A 19,440-nucleotide genomic window follows, 5' to 3' on the forward strand; every position below is an offset into this window, starting at 1 on the left:
TGACCAGTATTGTACCCAACACAGGCATTCGAACTTTTTAGTGGCTCTTGTAATGTCCAGCTGTAGTTTGGGAGTAAAATGGATCTGTTTCTACTCCTTGGATCTCAGTCCTGAGTGTATCATCTTTCCTGAAATAACATCCTTTGACAGTGTCTCCTGCCTCAAAGTGGAGCCCAAAGCTGAGGCAGGACATTTTCTTCTTTCTCTTTGTTGGTGAAGACTGTTTTTTTCTTTTCTTTCTTTCTTTTTTTAATGGTACTGAAGATTGAACCCAGAGGCAAATTGCCACTGAGCTACATCTCCAGCCTGATTTTTTATTCTTTATTTTGAAACAGGGTCTCAGTAAGTTGTGGAGGGCCTCACTAAGTACCTGAGGCTGTCCGCGAACCTGGGTCCTCTGGTTTCAGCCTCCCAAGTACTAGAATTACAAGTGTGCACCACCACGCCTGGCTGGTAGAAACTTTTTGACCTGGTTCAAGGGTCAGCAAACCATGGCTCCCAGTGCACACCTGTCCAGCCCTCTGATTTTATACATTTTATTGGGACTTTTTACTTACTGTTTCTGGTGGGTTTGTTTGTGGTAAAGTTGAGTTGTGATGACTGAAATCTTATGGCCCTTAAGGCCTGAGTTATTTCCTGTTTGACCTATTCTAGAAGTTTGAGATGCCTGTCCTCGTCCATCCTCGAGTCCCAGCTTCCTGTGGCGGGCTCACTTTTCATTTCTTACCTTGTGAGAGTCTAATTTTTTATTTGTCATTCCTGTGGTAATTGGGGACCAAACTTGCCTTATGGTTTTCAACTTCCATTATTTATTTTTATTTTTGGCCATGAGAAATATTCTTGAAACAGCAGTCAGCCAGTATAGTTGGCGGGGTAAGGGAGACCTGTTGGCCTGGGTGAGCTTTGAGGCCAGGCGCTGTCTTGACCTTGTCCCCCTGTTTCCGGCATAGCGTGGAGCAGCTCGAGCCGAATGGGACTCAATTCACTTTATGATGCTGCCAGCTGAGTAGGTACCTCATTTCCCCAGCCTCCCTCCCCTGCAGGCCTCTGATGCAGCTGGGCCGTGGAGATGGCTTGGCCTGAGGCGTGGCCAGGCCCTGTGTTGGTGTGCGGGAGTGGGGAGAGGGGACTTCCTGACCCAGGCACTCCTTGTGCCGGAGTTGCACTCTCCGCCAGGCTCACGGCCCAGCCCGGCAGGAGTGTGACCCAGAAAGTGCCCGCTCTGCACTTCTGCCTGCTTTTGCAGGGAGGTGAGGGGAAGGCGGACACATGGGGCACTTCCCTGTAGAAGGTGTCGGGTCCTTATTAAGGACCGGCCGTGCAGCAGTGCTCTTGGCCATCTTCTGATTCACCTCTAAGCTCATCCCTGATACATGCCCCAGAGACATGTGTCAATGTTATCTGTGTATATACTATTTTTTCTTTTATGTAAAAGGTTTGGTTTCTTTCATTGAGATTATAAAAAAAAAATAGGTAGTTCTCATAGTTTACTTTTAAAAAATTGAGTTAGGGGAACTGCAGGGAGAGCGTGTGCTCCCGAGTCATCCCGTAGCCATCACGCTCTGGCTTTTAAATGCCTGTGGTTCTCTTCCTCAGCGGTCTTCTTTACAGCAGGATCTCTTACTTCCATTGCTTCAGATCTGTAATTCCTAACTCACTGCCTGGCACATATTAGAAACTCAGTAAATACTGAGTTGGAAAAATAAACAATTTTATATACAACTTCTTTAGGAGTAAGTATGTTCTCAGGTACTTCTGAGCTTATCCTAAAGTCATTACTAACATCTTTATCTTCAGTAACTTATAAAGGAAATCAAGATGTACCTGAGAATTAACTTGTTTTTCCTGAAACACACATGTGCATATGTGTGCGCACTCATACACTGCAGAATCACACTCCAGGCGTCAGTGTTAAACAAGGAACTGACCATTTTTGTTTCATCTATTTCATTTTACTTTATTGTGTGTGTAGTGCTGGAGGTTGAACCCCAGACATTCTACCTCCAAGCTCTATCTTGCCCCTGTTTTTTATTTGGAAACAGGGTCTTACTAGGTTGCTGAGTACCTCTCTAAGTTGCTGAGGCTGGCTTCAAACCTGCGATCTTCCTGTCTCAGCTTCCCAAGTACTGGTATTACAGGCATGTACCACCACTTTATTTTTAACTTTACCATTACTCAATCATGAGTTGTATTTTTATTTGGGGTGATGTGTTATTAATCAGATGAGGTTTGTGAATCAACTCACATTGAGGGCTCCATTATTTTCTGATTTATCATCTATGAATTAGAGTCTTTTGGGATCAGGGCAGGATTTAAATAAATATCGACAATTAAATGAAAATTGTCTTATGGTATGTGCTATTTCTTTGTATAATGGATGCAAAATCTAGCGAAAGAGAAGTATTTCTCATAGTTCAAACTGTGCCTTTGATTAGAAAAGTATTCACACATACCAGCGGGTCAGCACAGTTTCAGGTGCTGATTCTGCAGATGAGAAATGAAACAAAGTCCTTGTTGTCAAGAAGCTCATGTTTTACCTGTGTACAGCCATGTGTGGGGGGCCATAGGAAAAGATATGTGTCGGGAGGTGATGAGAACTAAGAAAAACAAAACAGTACAAAAGGAACAGAGATCAAGGGAGCGAGTGTGATGCTGTGATCTAGGGGCCTGCGGGGAGGGGCCGCACCTGTGCCCGGATGGGCAGGAGCTTCCCAGGAGGGCTGGGAGGTCGCTGTGGGCTAGGGCGGGAGCGGGTCAGTGGGGAAAGTGGGAGAGCTGAGGCCACAGAGGCAGTGGGGCCAAGAGACGGCTTTCCCTCCAGTGAGAGAGACAGGTGGCCCTGGAGTGCTCTGAGCCTGGAGTTCAGCTCTCTGTGACTTCAAGTTGCAGGACAGTCTAAGAGCTGGCTTTGGTGGTGCACACCTGTAATCCCAGTACTTGAGAGGCTGAGATGGAAGGATCACAGGTCACTTAGCATGGCCCTCTACAACTGAGGGAGGCCCTGTTTCAAAATAAAAAATGAAATAGGGCTAGGGATGAGTTCAGAGGTAGAATCTCATATCCCCCCCGCCCCTTCTCTGGTCTGGAAGGTATGGTTACAAGAAATAACCCATTGAGAGGCCTCATGGTTACGTGGGGTGCGGTGATGGTCTGGCCTGGGGTAGGTGGAGCAGAGCTGTGGGTTCTTAGACGTGAAGTGAGCACGTGAGCACTGGTGGGTGACCCCACCTAGTACATTACCGTTACTTGGCTAATGCACTGGTTCGTTACATTTTTTGTTGCTGTTGTTCTTTGACAGAACCCATATTAAGTGTGGCTCCTGAAATGGATATCATGGACTACTGCAAAAAAGAGTGGAGGGGAAATACGCAGAAGACAGTATGCATGAAAAAGGTACAGCCGAGCTGCTCCTGTTTCCGGCTTTGAAACAGGCTGTCATAAGTTACATGTCATTTTATATTTTTAGACATTAAGGCAACTTGTGTTAGACTTTGTAAATATCGGTGCTCTAATTTTAGACATGAGGAAACAGACTCCAAAGATAAGGTACTTGTTTGGTCACAGTATTAATATAGAGGAGCATCAGCTAGCTCATGTAGTGACTTGATTTCTTTGAAAAACTTTGAGTGACTGACCGTTGCTTACCGTTGGGCAGGCTGCTGGTCGTCCTCTTGGGTCATTTGGGAATGCCCTTCTCAACTGGTTGTTGCAAAAGCCTCGGGGACAGTGATAGGCTAGTTCTGTGCCGCTTGGCTGTGGCCACATGCACCTTTGTCCTGGGGCCTCGCACCCACCTGCACTCCCTACGCAGAAGGATCGGAACTGCTTCCTCATCTAGGGTTTCCCAGGAGCTTCCCCTCTTCCATTGCATAGAGCGACGGCCCTAGGGTGGTCTCTGAGACAGTGCATGACACCAGGGATTCCTGTGCCGTGGTCTTGCTCTGGCTCTGACACCTGGCCCTGCGCGCCTCATAGCCGGATGGGCAGCAGATGCTGGGGACTGTCCTTCACAGTGCGGTCCAACCTGGCATTAGATGGAACCGTGTGAAATCTCTGCTCTTTGACTGCTCTTGAGCTGCAAAGTGGTACTGTCCACTTAAAATGTCTACTACCTCTTGGAACCTCTGGGTTGTATCTTTTGCTTATAATTATCTTGGGATTGTTTACATTATGAATATAAATGCTCTTCTTGTATATTAGAAACACTGACCTGTCACGCTGGGCGTGGTGGCGCACGCTTGTAATCCCCACGCTTGGGAGGCGGAGACAGGAGGATCGCGCTGGTTCAGAGCCAGCCTCGCTGGCTTAAGAGACCCTGTTTCCAAATAAAAATATATATATAAAAAAAATAGGTCTGGGAGTGTAGCCCAGAGGTAGAAGGGCTACCAGGAACCCCAGTACCACCAAAAAAAAAAAAAAAGAAAGAAACACTGACCTGTCATATTTGATAGAAATGTTTTCTCTATTTTTTTCATTTAGAATGTTAGTATTTAGTATTTTTAATTTTTAAATATTTCAACACATTTATTTTTTTCTTATAGCTTGTTTTTGTAGAAACTATTACTTGTCTTTCAGCATGTACTTCAGTTGCCCGTGGGCTTTTAGTCAAATGTAGCTGCTGCTCGTAAGCCTCTGAGAGCACATGTCAGTTCTGCTTCCTGCAGCTCTGGTGTACATTCTGTGTTCTAGGCACTTGCTGGTGAACTCAAATCACGAAATGCCCGGACTCTCAATTCCTGTCAGAGGTTAAAAACTTTATACCTGCAGTTGGACTCTTGCAGTGACCACATAAGCGAGCACCTGGGTTCAAGGAGCATCTCTCAGGACCGGTGGCTTAGATAATTAGAGCATGGTACCCAGGAACCTCGTAACACCTTTCATCTCAGTTCTCATTTAGTCCTCATTTGCCTAATTGTCTGTTTTGGGCTTGTATATTCTTTTGAAAATAAATGTGTGCAAGTCCAAATTTAATTTTAGAAAGTTCCAGTTGTGCCAGGCACAGTAGCACATGCCTGTAGCCCAGCAGCTTGGGAGGCTGAGGCAGGAGGATCACAAGTTCACAAGCCAGCCTGGGCGATTTAGTGACACCCTGTCTCAAAAATAATGAAAAGGGGTGGGTATGTAGCTCGGTGATAGAGCGCCCTGGGTTCTTTCTCCTGTACTGAGGGGGGGTGAGAGATACAGTGGTAGTTGAATTTGCCATGATTAAATATATCTGGGATAATTAGGGGTCCATGAGAGAGGACAGATGCATATTAGGAAGCATGAGTCTGCCTGATGGTCCCCTTATATGTTGCAGTAGCTGGACCACTAAATTTAAAGGCAAATTCTCAAATTTTTATAATTGGAAAGAAGAACTTTCATACTTATGTAGAACACCATCCTGCAATGCAGACTTTGAAACCTACTACTACCAAAGTGCTAGTTCCAGGACACCCAGAGTGAGGTGGTCAGCATCGCGCCTGCCGCACACAACACCTCTTTTCTGTGCAAGTGCTAGGTAGGAGTAGAGTTTCAAGTGACTGTCAAGAGCCGGGTGGGTGAAAGGGCCGACTGGACTGGAGGCCAGCAGAGTCAGTCCAGCGATGAGCAGAGTCCAGCTAGAGAACCCGGCATCACACATGCCCGTGGACCACGGCCACTGGGATCTTATGGAGTTCTGTTTTGGGAACATGCTTCATAATGTTTTGTTCCTCATGACAGTTCTGCATACAAAATCCACTGCTAATGTTGCAGCAAGGGGCTATATACCTAGGTATGTAATAGGCTGTTCTGTCTAGGTTTGTGCAGGTACATTCTAGGATGCTTGCACAGGGATAAAGTTGCCTAGCGACGCATTTCTCCGAATGCATTCCCTTTGTTAAGTGACACATAACTGTACATACGCTGGAAACTTGGAATTTTGGTGTATTTTTAGAATAGAAATGTAAAGTTGGTATAGATCTCTTTTTTTCTGTTCTCTTCATTAAAGAGCTTGGGATCAGTTTAAACATAGACTAAGCCAAGCCTTCAATGTTGTTACCAGTGAGTGTTCTACCGTGGCTTAGAAAGGGGCATGTGAGCCAGGCATGGTGGCGCATGCTCGTCATCCCGGTACTTGGGAGGCTGAGACAGGAGGATCGCAGGTTTGCAGCCAGCCTCGGCTATGTAACGAGGTCCTCCACAACTTAGTAGATCCTGTTTCAAAACAAAAAGTAAAATAGAGCTGGAGGCATAGCTTGGAGATAAAATGCTTGTGAGTTCAATCCCCAGTATCAGAAAAAAGGAGCATATGACTTTGGGTTTGGGATGGCTCGTGCTTGAATACTTGTATGTCAGGTCTATTTCATCTGTTACATATGCTGATACTTCATAAAATACAATTTTTTATTTTTATTTTATTTTATTTTTTTACTATGCTGGGGATCTAACACAGGACCTTCAGCATGCCAGGCAAGCACTCTACCACTGAGCTATAATCCTAGCCCAGATACTAACCTTTTGTGTGTGTGTGTGTGTGTATGTGGTACTGGGAGTTGACCCCAGGGGCTTTTTCTACTCCCAGACCTATTTCATACTTTATTTGGAAACAGGGTCTCACTAAGTTGCTGAGAGCCTCACTAAGTAGCTGAAGCTGGCTTCGAACCTGCGTGATCCTCCAGTTTCAGCCTCTCAAGTGCTGGGATTACAAGTGTGTACCACCACAACCAGCGATACTAACCCTTTTTAATACATAGAATAGTAAAACGGAACTTCCATGTTCCATGAAGGACTCAGACTGCGTCATTTCCAATTTTTTAGTGATCAGGGAAAATTTTTCCACAGGAATAGAATTCTTGCTGTCTCAAGCTGGTAACCACCATTTTGAATTCTTTGATACTTTCTTCCAGGGCTATGAGGAGGTTTCTCAGAAATTCACCTCCATAAGGCGAGTCCGCGGAGACAATTACTGTGCGCTGCGAGCCACGCTGTTCCAGGCGATGAGCCAGCCGGCGGCGCTTCCCCTCTGGCTGCAGGACCCGGAGCTCACGCTGGTACGCTGCTGCTGCAGGTTTGAGTCCACGCGTTGCGGGTGGTTCTTGTGAAAAGACGTCCCTTTCTGCTCATGCTGCCTTCCTGGTGTTGTCTGCAGTGTGACCTCACGTGGGTTTCTTCTAGTCTGTGTGCCTGGGATAATTTCACATAGTAAAGTGACCAGAAATTATTGGTTCCCAGAAGACAAAAATGACAAAACTCAAACAGTTCAGCTGAATTAGAGACCAGATGTTGAGTTTGTAGAAAGCACTTAGGAACAGTTTGACTTCAGTTTTAATGTTTTATTAAGTAGGCTGTATATTTTACTGTTTCAGAACCCGCCAGGGTTTTAGAGTACACGTTTCTAGCTACAGTTCAAAATGTTGTACTCAGCATGGCGGTATGGTTAATGCCATCATATGATTAATCACAGGCCTGGCTCTTTAGTGTCTTCGGTCTGCCACATGACACAGATACATGGGGTCCATGTGCCTATGTATCCAGAGGCAGATAAGATCACATGTGGGCTGGATGGTGGACTGTCCTGGAAGACTTGGGCGAGCGGGAATGATTGGTTAGTACCCACAGTGAGACATTAGTTGGAAGGAACCTGAAGTTCTGTGCTTGAAGGACAAGAAAAAAATCACAGCCCCTGAAGTGCCAGCTGTGGAAGATCTGCCTAAAAGCAATTTCTGAGAGGAGAAAGCAGTCAATGGGCTTTTCATTGATTGCAAGCTCACCGTGCACCCGCACAGTGAGCTCACAAAGCCCTGGATGCACTTTAAAGGGATTGCTTCCCGAACCTGGCAGTGACAGCCCCACTGTGCACTGGCTGCTCAGAGCCCACTGTGCAGAGTCGAAGTCTGCCTACCTGTGTCCTCAGTAGCAGATGAGAGTGTGGCCAAGTCCTCTTCATGTGCCTAGAATAAAGAGGACTTTTAGGGAAACTTGTTGCTGGCTCCACTAGTTAAAGCTCTGAGGTAGATGAGGGATCACAGGGCTCCCCAGGACAAAAGCAGGCCTGGCAGGTGGATGGTGCTGCCTGTCTGTTTCACAGTGATCTGTTGTATAAACCAGTATAAAACCAACACGTCTCTATGAACTGTCAAGTGACATCTGGGAAAGATATTTTCTTACAGGTAAAGGGTTTTTTTTTTATTTTTTAGTATTAGCCTACTTCTTTGATACGGATATTTCAAAATAAATTGATACACTAAACCATGTTTTTCCTGACAAGCGATGACATTTATTAGTAGTGAGATGTTTCAGAATTTTCAGTCAGCAACAGCATGCCAGAGGATGGCGGCGAGGCACTGGGGAAGCAAGTGGTGATTTCACTTGCCGCGGGCTGTTTTAAGTCCTGTGTTGGATGACTATAGCGAAATGGTGGGTTTTTTTGTTTTGTTTTGTTTTGTTTATGCAGGTCTGGGGATGGAACCCAGGGGCATTGGACCTCCGAGCTACACCCCTGCCCTGTTTTTTCTTAAATTCTTTATTTTGAAACAGGGTCTCACTGAGTTGCAGAAGGCCTCACTAAGTAGCTGAGGCTGTCCGCGAACCACAATCCTCAGGTCTCAGCCTCCCAAGTGCTGGGATTATAAGCGTGCGCCACCACGCCTGGCTTATCACTAAATTTATAGATTGTGATATGAAATCCTCAATTTCATGTGGTTTTTCTTCTGAGCGCTTAACCTTTAAGGGGCCATTTAGAATGATATGAATTTATTTGACATCACATTTGAATTTTTCTACTTTCTAAGGATCTCTGCTGCAAATAGTGTGAATAATTAAACACATAAAGTATACTCTAAAAAAGTAAAGCACAATAATGCCCTTGCTACTAACAAGATACACTCAGATATCATCTGCCACGTAAAAGATAAGCTATAAACTTAGGCTCTCTGCAACTGAATGGGACCCTATTTCTAAATAAAAAATAAAATAGGGCTGAGAGTGTAACTTGGAGGTAGAACACCCCTGGGTGTTCAATCCTCAGTACCACAAAATTAAATAAATAAGCTATAGATCATCTTCTGTCTCTGATCTGTATTCGAATGTTGGGTGTGTGGGGCGCAGGCTCTGCCGTAGCTTTCCTGACTTAATTCTACCCTCTGAAAAGTTTTTATGTGCCCAAGTGTTCCTTCAAGCTTCTCCCCTTTCCTGTATGTACCAGCCAGTGTGCTCCCCTCTTGAGAGTACAGTCTAATGATTGGTCAGAGTGTGGTATTTTTTTTATCTAAGCAACGAATGCCAAGAGACCCATGTCAAGAGAACAACCACGTCACACCTCCCTTTGAGTTGAGTGTTTATGTTTTTTGAATGTTGGTTCTGCTGAGGAAATCACTCATTCTGTTCTTGCCTGTCCCTCCAAGGACTTGCCCCGGGTTGAAGTCCAGGCCCCAGCAGCTCACTGTGGTTCCCACTACTGACACAGTCTCTGCCTGTTCTGCTCCTGAGGCCCCGTGGGCTACAGAGCCTCCACCGGCCTCCTGACTGAGGGGCTGGTCAGGGAAGGAAAGGCACCCTACTTTACGCTGCCCTGCTGGGCCAGCACCGCCTCTCCCGCTGTCTGTCTCCCTCACCTCTCCTAGGGGCGGGGTGCCTTCTCCCTCCTGAGTCCTCTCCCAAGGCGAGGCGATCCTTGAGTGAGCAGGTCGGCCTCGGAGCCTCTCACTAGCTGCGTCCGCTTCGCTCTGTGGGTCGAGAGCGTTCTCTATAGCATTTTGCCACCGTCCCACGCTCCCAGAACTTCATTTGGCTTCAGGATATTAAAGGGAAACAGCTAGACTGAGCAGCCCTGCCTTGAGTCTGGGCTCAGCGGGAGAGACCCTGGCCTTCCTCAGGCGGGCGATCGGCCTCTCTGGCCTTGCTCTGTCCCTCGTGTGGTTGGAGCTTTGTCCCTCCTGCCCCTCTCGACAGTCGGCTGCCCCTCATCCCCTTCCTGACCTGCCTTCAGCCTTGGAGCGGGCTTGGTCTGGGTGTTCTGCGATGTAGGAGAGCAGCTGGGTCCCTGAGAGGCGGTGTCCTCTACGCTGGGCTCTTTGGCTTCCGAGTTTGCTGTGTTGTAGAGTGTCGCCGAGCAAGAGGGACCTGGGGCAGTGTTTGCGACAGCAAGGTATCAGCTCTTCTTGTGAGTTTGTTTGGGGGATGATACATTCTTGTTATGTGCTGTCCTTTATGGTATCAAGAACTGTAGGCACTTACTAGAGAGAAACAGGCTGCTTTATAGTTGTCACAAATGAAATGACACCTAAACTTTTTACTTACTGTGCTCTTTCGTGTGTGTGTGTGTGTGTGTGTGTGTGTGTGTGTGTGTGTGTGTGGCGTTGCTGAGATTGAACCCAGCGGCTCACCTTCAGCCTTCTTTGTTAGTTTTTGTTTCAACACACAATCCCACTAGGTTGCTGAGAGGCTCTCTGAACTGCTGAGGCTGGTCTTGAACTTACGGTCTTCCTTTCTCAGCCTCCCAAGAACTTGGAATTTTAGGCATGCAGTACCATGCCCGGCTCACTGTATTTTTAAATCTTTACAGTCTTATTTATATTTTGTTTCTTGCTTAGGTCTCCCTTATTCTAAGTGAAGTTCAGTCTCTGTGCTTTGACCCTGAGAGCATTTAAAGTTATGTTTACCTTTATCTTCCAATTAATAATTCCAACTCCTTTATCTTTCCTGATAGTTTCTTTTTCATGTCTCAGGGTTTGGATTTTCCTCGGAATTCCCCGACCTCCTGGACGTCTTAAGCCCTCTACTGGACAGTCACTGTAGCCACAGGCGGACCCGTCTTCTGGCTTTGCTCTTGGCGGCTAGGTCTTTGGGGCCTCCAGTTGACCTTCGTGCGTGCTGCTCTCCTCTCCGCTGTCTACCCAATTCCTCACATCTCTGGAGCCAGTCTTGCTTTCTAACTAATTAGGTCCTGAGTTTTCAGTTCTGTGAATCAACAAAATTGACGCAGGTGTATTAAAATAGGTTGGAAATAATACTCTAGAGCTTATATATTAATATTTTATAATTATACTGTGGTACAATTTTATGCATTATATAATCATGTCATTACATTATATGTTAGATACTGTATTTAAGTCTTTGGACAAGTTCCATATCTAGTGCATTGGGACAAACTGGGTTGGTGGTGTTGCTCTCAGTTGTAATTTCGCCTTGTAGCCACTGGAGGGCATGTTAGGTTCTGGTGAAACATCTGAGACTGAATCGGGCTTGGCAGAGCTGCCCGCATGTTGCTCAAGGGCAGGACGTCGTGGGCCCCGGGCTGGGCAGTCTCAGGCGAGGTCATCTTCATCTGTAGACGAGAACACGACCCCTCCTTCCCGTAGTGAGTGTCAATCGCCATCCACGGGGATGACGGTGAAGTCGTTCGCAGCCCCGTTGTGTTCCTGTGTTTCAGCAGAGGTGAAATCACCTTCGTTTCAATGATGGCGGTAGACTGAGAAGGTACAACCAGAACTGCCAGTCATGAAAGGGCCTTTTGAGTCTTAAATTCCAGAAGGAATGAACATAGAGCCCCATTTAAAGCTTTCTACATAGCTATTAAACAGGTTCAGAGTAGCACGTTGGAGGGCTTACGTATTCTTTAATGATCCTTTGACTAAGAGAGGAACATTTTTTCCATTCTAAATATTATAGCAGTGAAGTGACATGCCTGTGCCCAGCCTAATTATATGTTTTTTCTCCCGACACACCCAGCACTGTCAGGAGAGTCCAGTTTCCCATAACGTCACCAGTCAGCTGTGTCTCGGCTTGCCTTCGAAGCTGCGATGCTGTTGATAAGTGGGGGAGACGGAGCCAGCCCGGGAACGCAGCAAGCCGGGCCGGCGGTCCAGCTGCCCATCTTCCTTTCACGGACGGGGTCACAGCTCCCATAACCCTATGTCCGTTCTCACTTGTCTCTTTATATTTTACTACTATATCTTACTGTGCTCAATAGGCAGCTAAACTAACAACATCGTTTCTTTCAGTGTAAAACTCTATATGTGTTAATGTTTTTAACAAAACGATTGTTTTCAGTGAATTTTTTAAAAAATCTGAAATTAGGCTTCATTTTCCTAATAGGAAAGGAGAGGGTTTTGACTTCTCCCAGGACCTTCTCCTGTGCCTGGACACGCTTTCCTGAGCCAGGCTTTAGGGAGTGGCCCGGAGCTGCCAGTGACCCAGAGTCGCAAGGTGTCTCTGGAAAGACACCGGGTGCTGCCTTAACTCCCCCATGGCCGCCGGGGCGTGTCCTTGACCATCGCTGCTGTCCTGCAGGCTCTCCTGCCTGCGTATCAACTCAAAGCACGGCTCACCCTAGCAGCTGTCTGCACGGTGGTACTGGGGGTGGGACCCAGGGGCTTTTCCACCTTTGGGCTATACTCCCAAACCTATTTTATACTTTTATTTGGAAACAGGGTCTCACTAAATAGCTGAGGCTGGCTTCCAACCTGCGCAATCCTCCTGTCTCAGCCTCCCAAGCGCGGGGATTACAAGTGTGCGCCACCATGTCTGGATATGGTAGTACTAAGTTTCTGACTTTTAAGGACCCAGATTTGGGTCCTCCCTCTTCTACCCACATGACAGCTTGCAGGAGATGATTCTGCTAATAAAGGCAGGCTTTCTAGGCTTTGTGTTTTCCTCCAGCTTGGAGCAGGTGATGGATTTCTTGGAATGTTAACACCTCTTTGCCTCCCTCTTTCTTGCTGTTCTAGTTACCAGAGAAGCTGATAAGCAAATATAACTGGATTAAGCAGTGGAAACTTGGACTGAAATTTGACGGGAAGAATGAAGACCTGATTGAGAACATTACGGAGTGCCTCGCCTTGCTGAGGAAGAAGGTCGGGAGCGTGCCGCTGTCTGGCCAGTGCAGTGCGGGCTTCTGAAGGCGCGGGCTGGCCCGGCGCTGGCCGCAGATTTCCCCGTGCTCTTGGCTGAGCTGGGTGTGCCTGTGCACACCTGTGGTCCCGGCTCTTTGGGACTACAGCAGAGGTGAAATTAAGGTGTCACGTGTTTGCCATAGACTGAGAAAGCCTGGCCAGGCTGAGGCAGGAGGAGCACTTGAGGGCAGCCGGGCCAACGTGGCAAGACCCCATCTTTTTTCTTTTTTTGGTGTGGTCTTGGGGATGGAACCTAGAGGCCTTCTACCTCCAAGATACGCTCCCAGACCTATTTTATATTTTATTTAGAAACAGGGTCTTGCTAACTTGCCGAGGCTGGCTTCAAACCTGTGTGATTCTCCTGTCCCAGCTTCCTAAGTACTGGGATTACAAGCATGCGCCACCATGCCCGGCTCCAAGACCCCATCTTAAACAGAAAGAGAAAGGGGCAGGGAGAAGAACAGAAACGTTCTTGGCTCGTTTATTTACTCTTATTTAAACTTATAAAGGAAAAGTTTTCTTTGGCTCAGGGTTATGGATAATGTAATTGGCTGATTTTTAGACAATAATATTAAATGAACACAAACTCTTCCCATGAAGTCTTTGAAAAAAAGAGAAATATCACCAGTGTATATTTTTGGAATGCACACACACACACACACACACACGTAGTATATTGGATAATGAAATGTTTATCTTTCTGAAAAGTAAACCTTAACAAATAGAATCTTCTAAAGTCGTATAAATTATAAATTTCAGGGATATCACTTGGTTCATATTTCTTATATTGTCCATGATACTAATCACACTTATTAAATGTTTCCCAGTTGTGCTTGTGTTGTAAGATTCTGTTCATATTTATTAACAGCTTGTTTTCTTTCCCTGTGATTTCCCACTAAGTATATTCAGTAACTGGTCTTTCTGAAAACTGTCCTAAGGGTGTGTCTGAAACAGTTCAGGGAGCGCCTGGTCTGTCAGTTCCCCTGGATGTGGCGATTGGAATTCTCCCTTCTTAGTGGTTTTTTCCCCCTTTTTTTTCTTTTTCGTGTGTGTGTGTGGGGGGGGGTACTGGAGATTGAGCCCAGGGGCATTCTTCCTCTAAGCTACACTCTCAGCCCTATTGTCTTTTTATTTTGAAACAGGGTCTTGCCAGTTTAATGTGAGTCTCACTACTTCGGAAGCTGTCCTAGAACTCGTGATCGTCCTGTCTCAGCCTCCCAAGTCCTAGGATTGGAGCGTGGGCACCACACCCAGCTTTTCCCTTCTCCTTTGAGTTGGGTGTCCTGCATTCACGTGAACATACCTTGGCCTCTAGGTTGCTTGCATCGAGCAGCTCGGAGCTGTCCCTACTAGCAACCTCAGGTTTAGGCTTGTCTGTTTTTCCAGGCTTTGTTGCTAGAGGAGGGAGGCAGGTGAAGAGGGGTCAGACAAGGCTCAGAATGGCCCTTTGAGGGCCAGGTGAAGTCACAGCACATGCCTGTAATCCCAGAACTTGAGAGGCTGAGACACGAGGATCGTGGACTCAAGGCCAGCCTCAGCAACTTAGGCCATCTGCAACTTAGTGAGACCGTGTTTCAAAATAAATAAAATAAAATAGGGATGGGGTGTAGCTCAGAGGCAGACTGCTCCTGAGTTCACTCCCCATTAACAAAATTTTAAAAGGCCTGTCCTTTTGGTGACCTTCATGCATGTACCCAGGTGGTGATCTTTCTGCCCAGACTCAGTCTGTTTGCCCTTGTTTGAGGTTGAGCTCCCCAAGGGCACCTAGTGCCTCGCACTGAGCCTGGCACCCAGTAGGCATCTGGCAAATGCTTTGTTGAATGAGTGAACTGAGGGTCCCGACTTCTTCAGAAGTAGACTGTATAGTAGGTTTATCTCCCACTGTGAAGACATGGGAAGGAGAAAGGGAGGGCGGTCCTGTTCTCACTATCTCTTGGAGGGGAGCGTAGGGTTTTGGGAACGTGGGACTTTGTGCTTTGTCATTCCTGGCTAAGTGGAGTGTTGTGGGCAGGCCTGCGTGAATGCGGGGGGGAGTCCTTAGCAGAGCTACAGGTCACAACTTCCTTTTCATCTTTTGTAAGACCTGCTGAAATTGCTATTTTCGCTTTATTAGGTATGTCTACTGTAATTAGAACTTCATTTTTTGGGATGTTTAAATTAAACCATTTTACAGTAACATTGAAACTACTCATTGATGACCTGAACCACAACCGGGCAGGCGTGGTGGCGCACGCTTGTAATCCCAGTACTCGGGAGGCTGAGACAGGAGGGTCACAGGTTTGTGGCCAGCCCCAGCAACTTAGTGAGGCCCTTAGAAACTTAGTGAGACTCTGTTTCAAAATAAAAAATTGGGCTGGAGTGTAACTCAAGTAGAATGCCCCTGGGTTCGGTCCCCAGTGCCACACACACTCTGCGGCAGCATTAATAACATTTCTCCCTGCCGTGCTTTACACCAAAAGTTTCATGTTTCTTTATTCTTGCAACCATGAAGTTAGTGTTGCTGCAGCCATCCCTGTTTTATAGAAGAGGAAACTTAAGGCAGGCTCAGAGGCTGGTTAAACTTGTGGGAAGCCACCAGCTGCTGCTGGTGAGGCCTTAACCGCATCTCACTCTGATTCTAGAGCCATGTTCTGGGTTGCTAATTTGGTGTACCTGAAGGAAATAAGAAAGGTGGGCAACATGTGCTAGCTTTGACCCAAGTACTGGGGAGAGCTCTGTGTAGTCCTTAGCATTAAAATTTACTCCTGACTTTAAAATCTGTAATGGTTGTTCAGAGGGACCCTGGTCATTTATTATTCATAGGGACTGGTATTTATGTTGGCATCTCTTTTCTTTTCGCTGTAACTTAAAAACACGTAGACTTACAGGGTTTTCTTGTTTACTTAAAGAGTGCCTCTATATTAGCTGAATACCCGACATGCTTTCTTCTTAATCAGGAATTATAAAAGTTTAAGTGGGTTTACTCACTTGAAACTTGTGTGTATTGGTGAGTGGTCCAATGATAAGCTCGGTAAGCTGATTCTGAGACCCCGCAGCCTGCCCGCCCTCCGCTCTGGAGGAGGCTCTTGCTCAAGGGTGCTGGCTGTTCTGAAGGCCCCCGGGGGGAGTAGGGGCAGCTTTGCTGCACAGCAGCACACGCAGGCCTCACGTAGGTTCGTTGGCTCGTCCATACGCGTCTCGTCACCTGGGAAGTTACAGGAGTTGAGATCTCCATCTCGTGGCCCCAGCATTGCTCTTTATTACACTGTGCTTCTGTCTCAAATTAATGGAAAGGAAAGGAGAATACAAAGTATGTGTGGTCTCAGGAGCACTGTCATCTGAGGTGGAAACTTCAAACACTGAACACTGGGACTACTTAGATTTTACTTTTTTTTTTTTTGGTGGTACTGGGGTTCCTGGAAACCCTTCTACCTCCGGGCTACACTCCCAGACCTATTTTATATACGTATTTTTTAATTTGGAAACAGAGTCTCTTAACTGGCTTCAAACCTGCGCGATCCTCCTGTCTCCACCTCCCGAGCGCGGGGATTACAAGCGTGCGCCACCACGCCTGGCTACAGTTTTTACCTTTGCACATAATTTTGCATTCTTGGTGTGGAAGTATACCAGGGGTTTTTAGAACAAAAATTCTAACTGTTACATAACTTCCTTGTTATAGTGGGCAGGCCTGGCCGAAATGAGAACTGCCGAAGCAAGACAGATAGCTTGTGATGAACTGTTCACAAATGAAGACGAGTATAGCCTCTATGAAGCTGTCAAATTCCTGATGTTGAACAGAGCCATTGAACTCTACGATGACAAGGAGAAGGGAAAGGAAGTGCCATTTTTCTCCGTGCTTCTGTTTGCTCGGGACACGTCAAACGACCCTGGTCAGCTGCTGAGGAACCACCTAAACCAGGTGGGCCACACCGGTGGCCTGGAGCAGGTGAGGCCTGGGAGCTGCATGACCACAGGCATCGCCCACGGTCCCGCCCTGTTTGTGGGTCAGGGACTCGGAGCGCTTGGCTGGGTGGGTCTGGCCAGGGCCTCAGGTTGCAGTCATGGTGCCTGGGCTGCAGGCTTCCCTGGGGTTGGAGAACCTGCCGCTCTTGCTGTCCAGGCCTCGGTCCTCGTCAGTGCTTCATAGGAGGGCTGAGTCCCAGGCGCTGGGACCTCTCCAGAGGCTCCTTGATGTCCTCGTGGCATGACAGCTGTCCTCAGCCGGATACAAGCAAAACACAAGGAGGACGCCACAGTGACCGCACCTCAGAAGCCACACACCATCACTCACACCACATTTACTGTGGGAAGCCAGTGACTAGGTCCACTTTCTTCCCACGGGGAGGGGAACTGAGCTGCACCTGTGCCAGCGCGGATGTCAAAGTCTTGTAGCCCTGTTTTATAGTCACCACTGCCGTGTCCTGGGCTCTGCTGCTGCGCGGTGATGGCTTTAGTGCCCTCGGTTCTGCAGGCTGCAAGTAAGTGAAGCACTCGGAAGAGCCACTTGAAGGGCCTTGTTTGCTCTTGGCAGCTGGAGCCAGGGGGGCCCAGCCTCTGCTGGGTCCTTTACAATACACTCGGTGTGGAATCTTACACATACCCAGTACAGTCCCCTAAGCCAACAGTTTCATCGCCATCCTGTATCACTCTATTTTAGTGCATTCGTTTCCCTAAAAGTCTTCATTTTTCTTGAGTAACCAGCCCTGGAGTTGCATTATGATGTCATGCGGAGTGCTCCCTCGCCCTCACATGACAGCCTCTGTACCTGCCTGTGTCTGAAAAGGCCCAGGTGCCAGGACAGGGCCTGCAGAGAGCTGGGTTGGCTTCCCCCCTGAGCCATCGTCGTGGGTGGGTCTCAGTCCCATTGTTTTAGGAGGTAGAAAAAAGCAAAGACTGATGGTCATTGCTGGGTCAAGGCAGAACTGATGATTACTTAAAAATCTTACCTGTACACATATGTGAATTACTTATATTTCCTGAAACACAGTAAACGCCTCATAGTAAAAAGCCTGAGATCCTACAGGTTCTGCTACAGTGGGGAGTCCATTTTTTTATTGCTTCTACTCTCGTCTCTATAGGTTTGCCTGCTCGGGCATTGCATACAGATGCTGCTTTGTGACTGGCTTCTTTGACTTAACACGTTTTTAGGATCCATGTCGCAGGTGCATCAGGACTTCCCTTTCCTTGATAAGCAATATCCCAGTGTGCGGCCATGTCATATTTTATTCATTCATCCGTTTGATGGATATTCAGGCTGTTTCCACTTTGAGTGATGATGGCTGATCCTGCCATGAGCGTTCAGGACAGTTTTTGTGTATGGACTTGTTTCTCGAGTATACGGTGAAGAGTGGAGTTGCTGGGATAGGTGGTGATCCTTTGTTTCGCATCGTGAGGAACAGTCAAACTGCATCTGAAAGCAGCTCTGCCATTAGACATTCCCGCCAGCTGTGCACCATCTTTCCACATCTCACCAACACTTCTACTGTTTTTAAAATTGAGGTGAAGTTCACTTACCATAAATTAACTACTTTAGAGTATGCAGATCATTGACATTTAGTAAATTTGCGGTGCTGTGTGACCAGCACCCGCATGAAGTAAGTCCTGAAACATTTCCTCACCCTAAAAGCAAACCTGCCAGTTCTGCAGTCGCTTCCATCGTCCTGGAGATTTTTACTGTGGCCATCTTGGTGATTGTGAAAGGCTTTCTCGTTGTGGTTTTGAACAACTCAAGATATTGAACTCTTCATGTGCTTAAACTAGCTGTTCCATTGTCAAGCTGTAAGCATTCTCTCTATTCTGTAATCTGGATACAGGTCCCTTACCAAGCATAAACTTGTTTTTTGGCATTCGTACTTGGCCCAGCCTGATCCTTTCCCGTGCAGGATCAGGAGAAAGGCTGCCGTGTAGCTGCCTGCACGCACCGTCTGGCAGAGGGATGGAGTGCGGCGTTAGGCTCGTCTTTTGCGGTGGCTTCCCTCAGGACACCTGTCTGCTCTCTCTCCCCAGGTTGAAATGTTCCTTCTGGCCTATGCTGTGCACCACACCATCCGGGTGTACCGGCTGTCCAAATACGGCACCGAAGAGTTCGTCACCGTCTACCCCACCGAGCCACCCAAGGACTGGCCGGCGGTGACCCTCATCACCGAGGACGATCGGCACTACAACATCCCCGTGGGAGTGTGCGAGGAGACGAGTCTGTGAGGGACACTTGCGCCTGGACAGCCACAGCGTGGCAAAGTGCACAGGCAGCTCCTTGGCGCGGGCCTCGGGCCCGCAGGTCTGAGAACAGACTGCGCAGCCTCTTGAGCCCCGGGAGCTGCGATGGACCGAGGTGTGCCGAGGACCAGCTTGGATAATAAAATGAACTCCTTTCCCCCAGCTGTAGCACAGTATGTGTCAGTGGGGCCTTCAGCGCATACCTGTTGGGAGATTCGAGCGCTTCTGTATTAGAGGACACTCATTTTGGAGAAGATGATGTTCATGTCTCAACTCAAAATCCTTTCTAATTGTAAACTGGCTTTTATTATTAAGAGAGTAATCTTTTTGGGTGGTGGCGATGGGTCTCTACTGATCTTCCTGTATGGTCTGCTCAGCAGGTGCAACTTTG

General features: G+C 47.3%; 1 protein-coding gene across 1 annotated transcript in view; it reads left to right on the plus strand.

Annotated features, from left to right (window-relative positions):
- Positions 1 to 19,034, plus strand: part of OTULIN (OTU deubiquitinase with linear linkage specificity) — a gene marked incomplete at both ends in the record, with an annotated part of 29,433 nt that extends 10,399 nt beyond the window's left edge. Inside the window, 5 exons of the mRNA XM_080710369.1 lie at positions 3,299 to 3,393; positions 6,870 to 7,013; positions 12,690 to 12,815; positions 16,513 to 16,779; positions 18,840 to 19,034. Coding sequence (XP_080566495.1) covers positions 3,299 to 3,393; positions 6,870 to 7,013; positions 12,690 to 12,815; positions 16,513 to 16,779; positions 18,840 to 19,034 — 827 coding nt within the window. The remainder of the gene's footprint in view (positions 1 to 3,298; positions 3,394 to 6,869; positions 7,014 to 12,689; positions 12,816 to 16,512; positions 16,780 to 18,839) is intronic.
- Between the last annotated feature and the right edge of the window lie 406 nt (positions 19,035 to 19,440).

The sequence above is a fragment of the Muscardinus avellanarius genome (genome assembly GCF_963383645.1).
Source record: "Muscardinus avellanarius genome assembly, chromosome: 1".
Lineage (NCBI taxonomy): Eukaryota > Metazoa > Chordata > Mammalia > Rodentia > Gliridae > Muscardinus > Muscardinus avellanarius.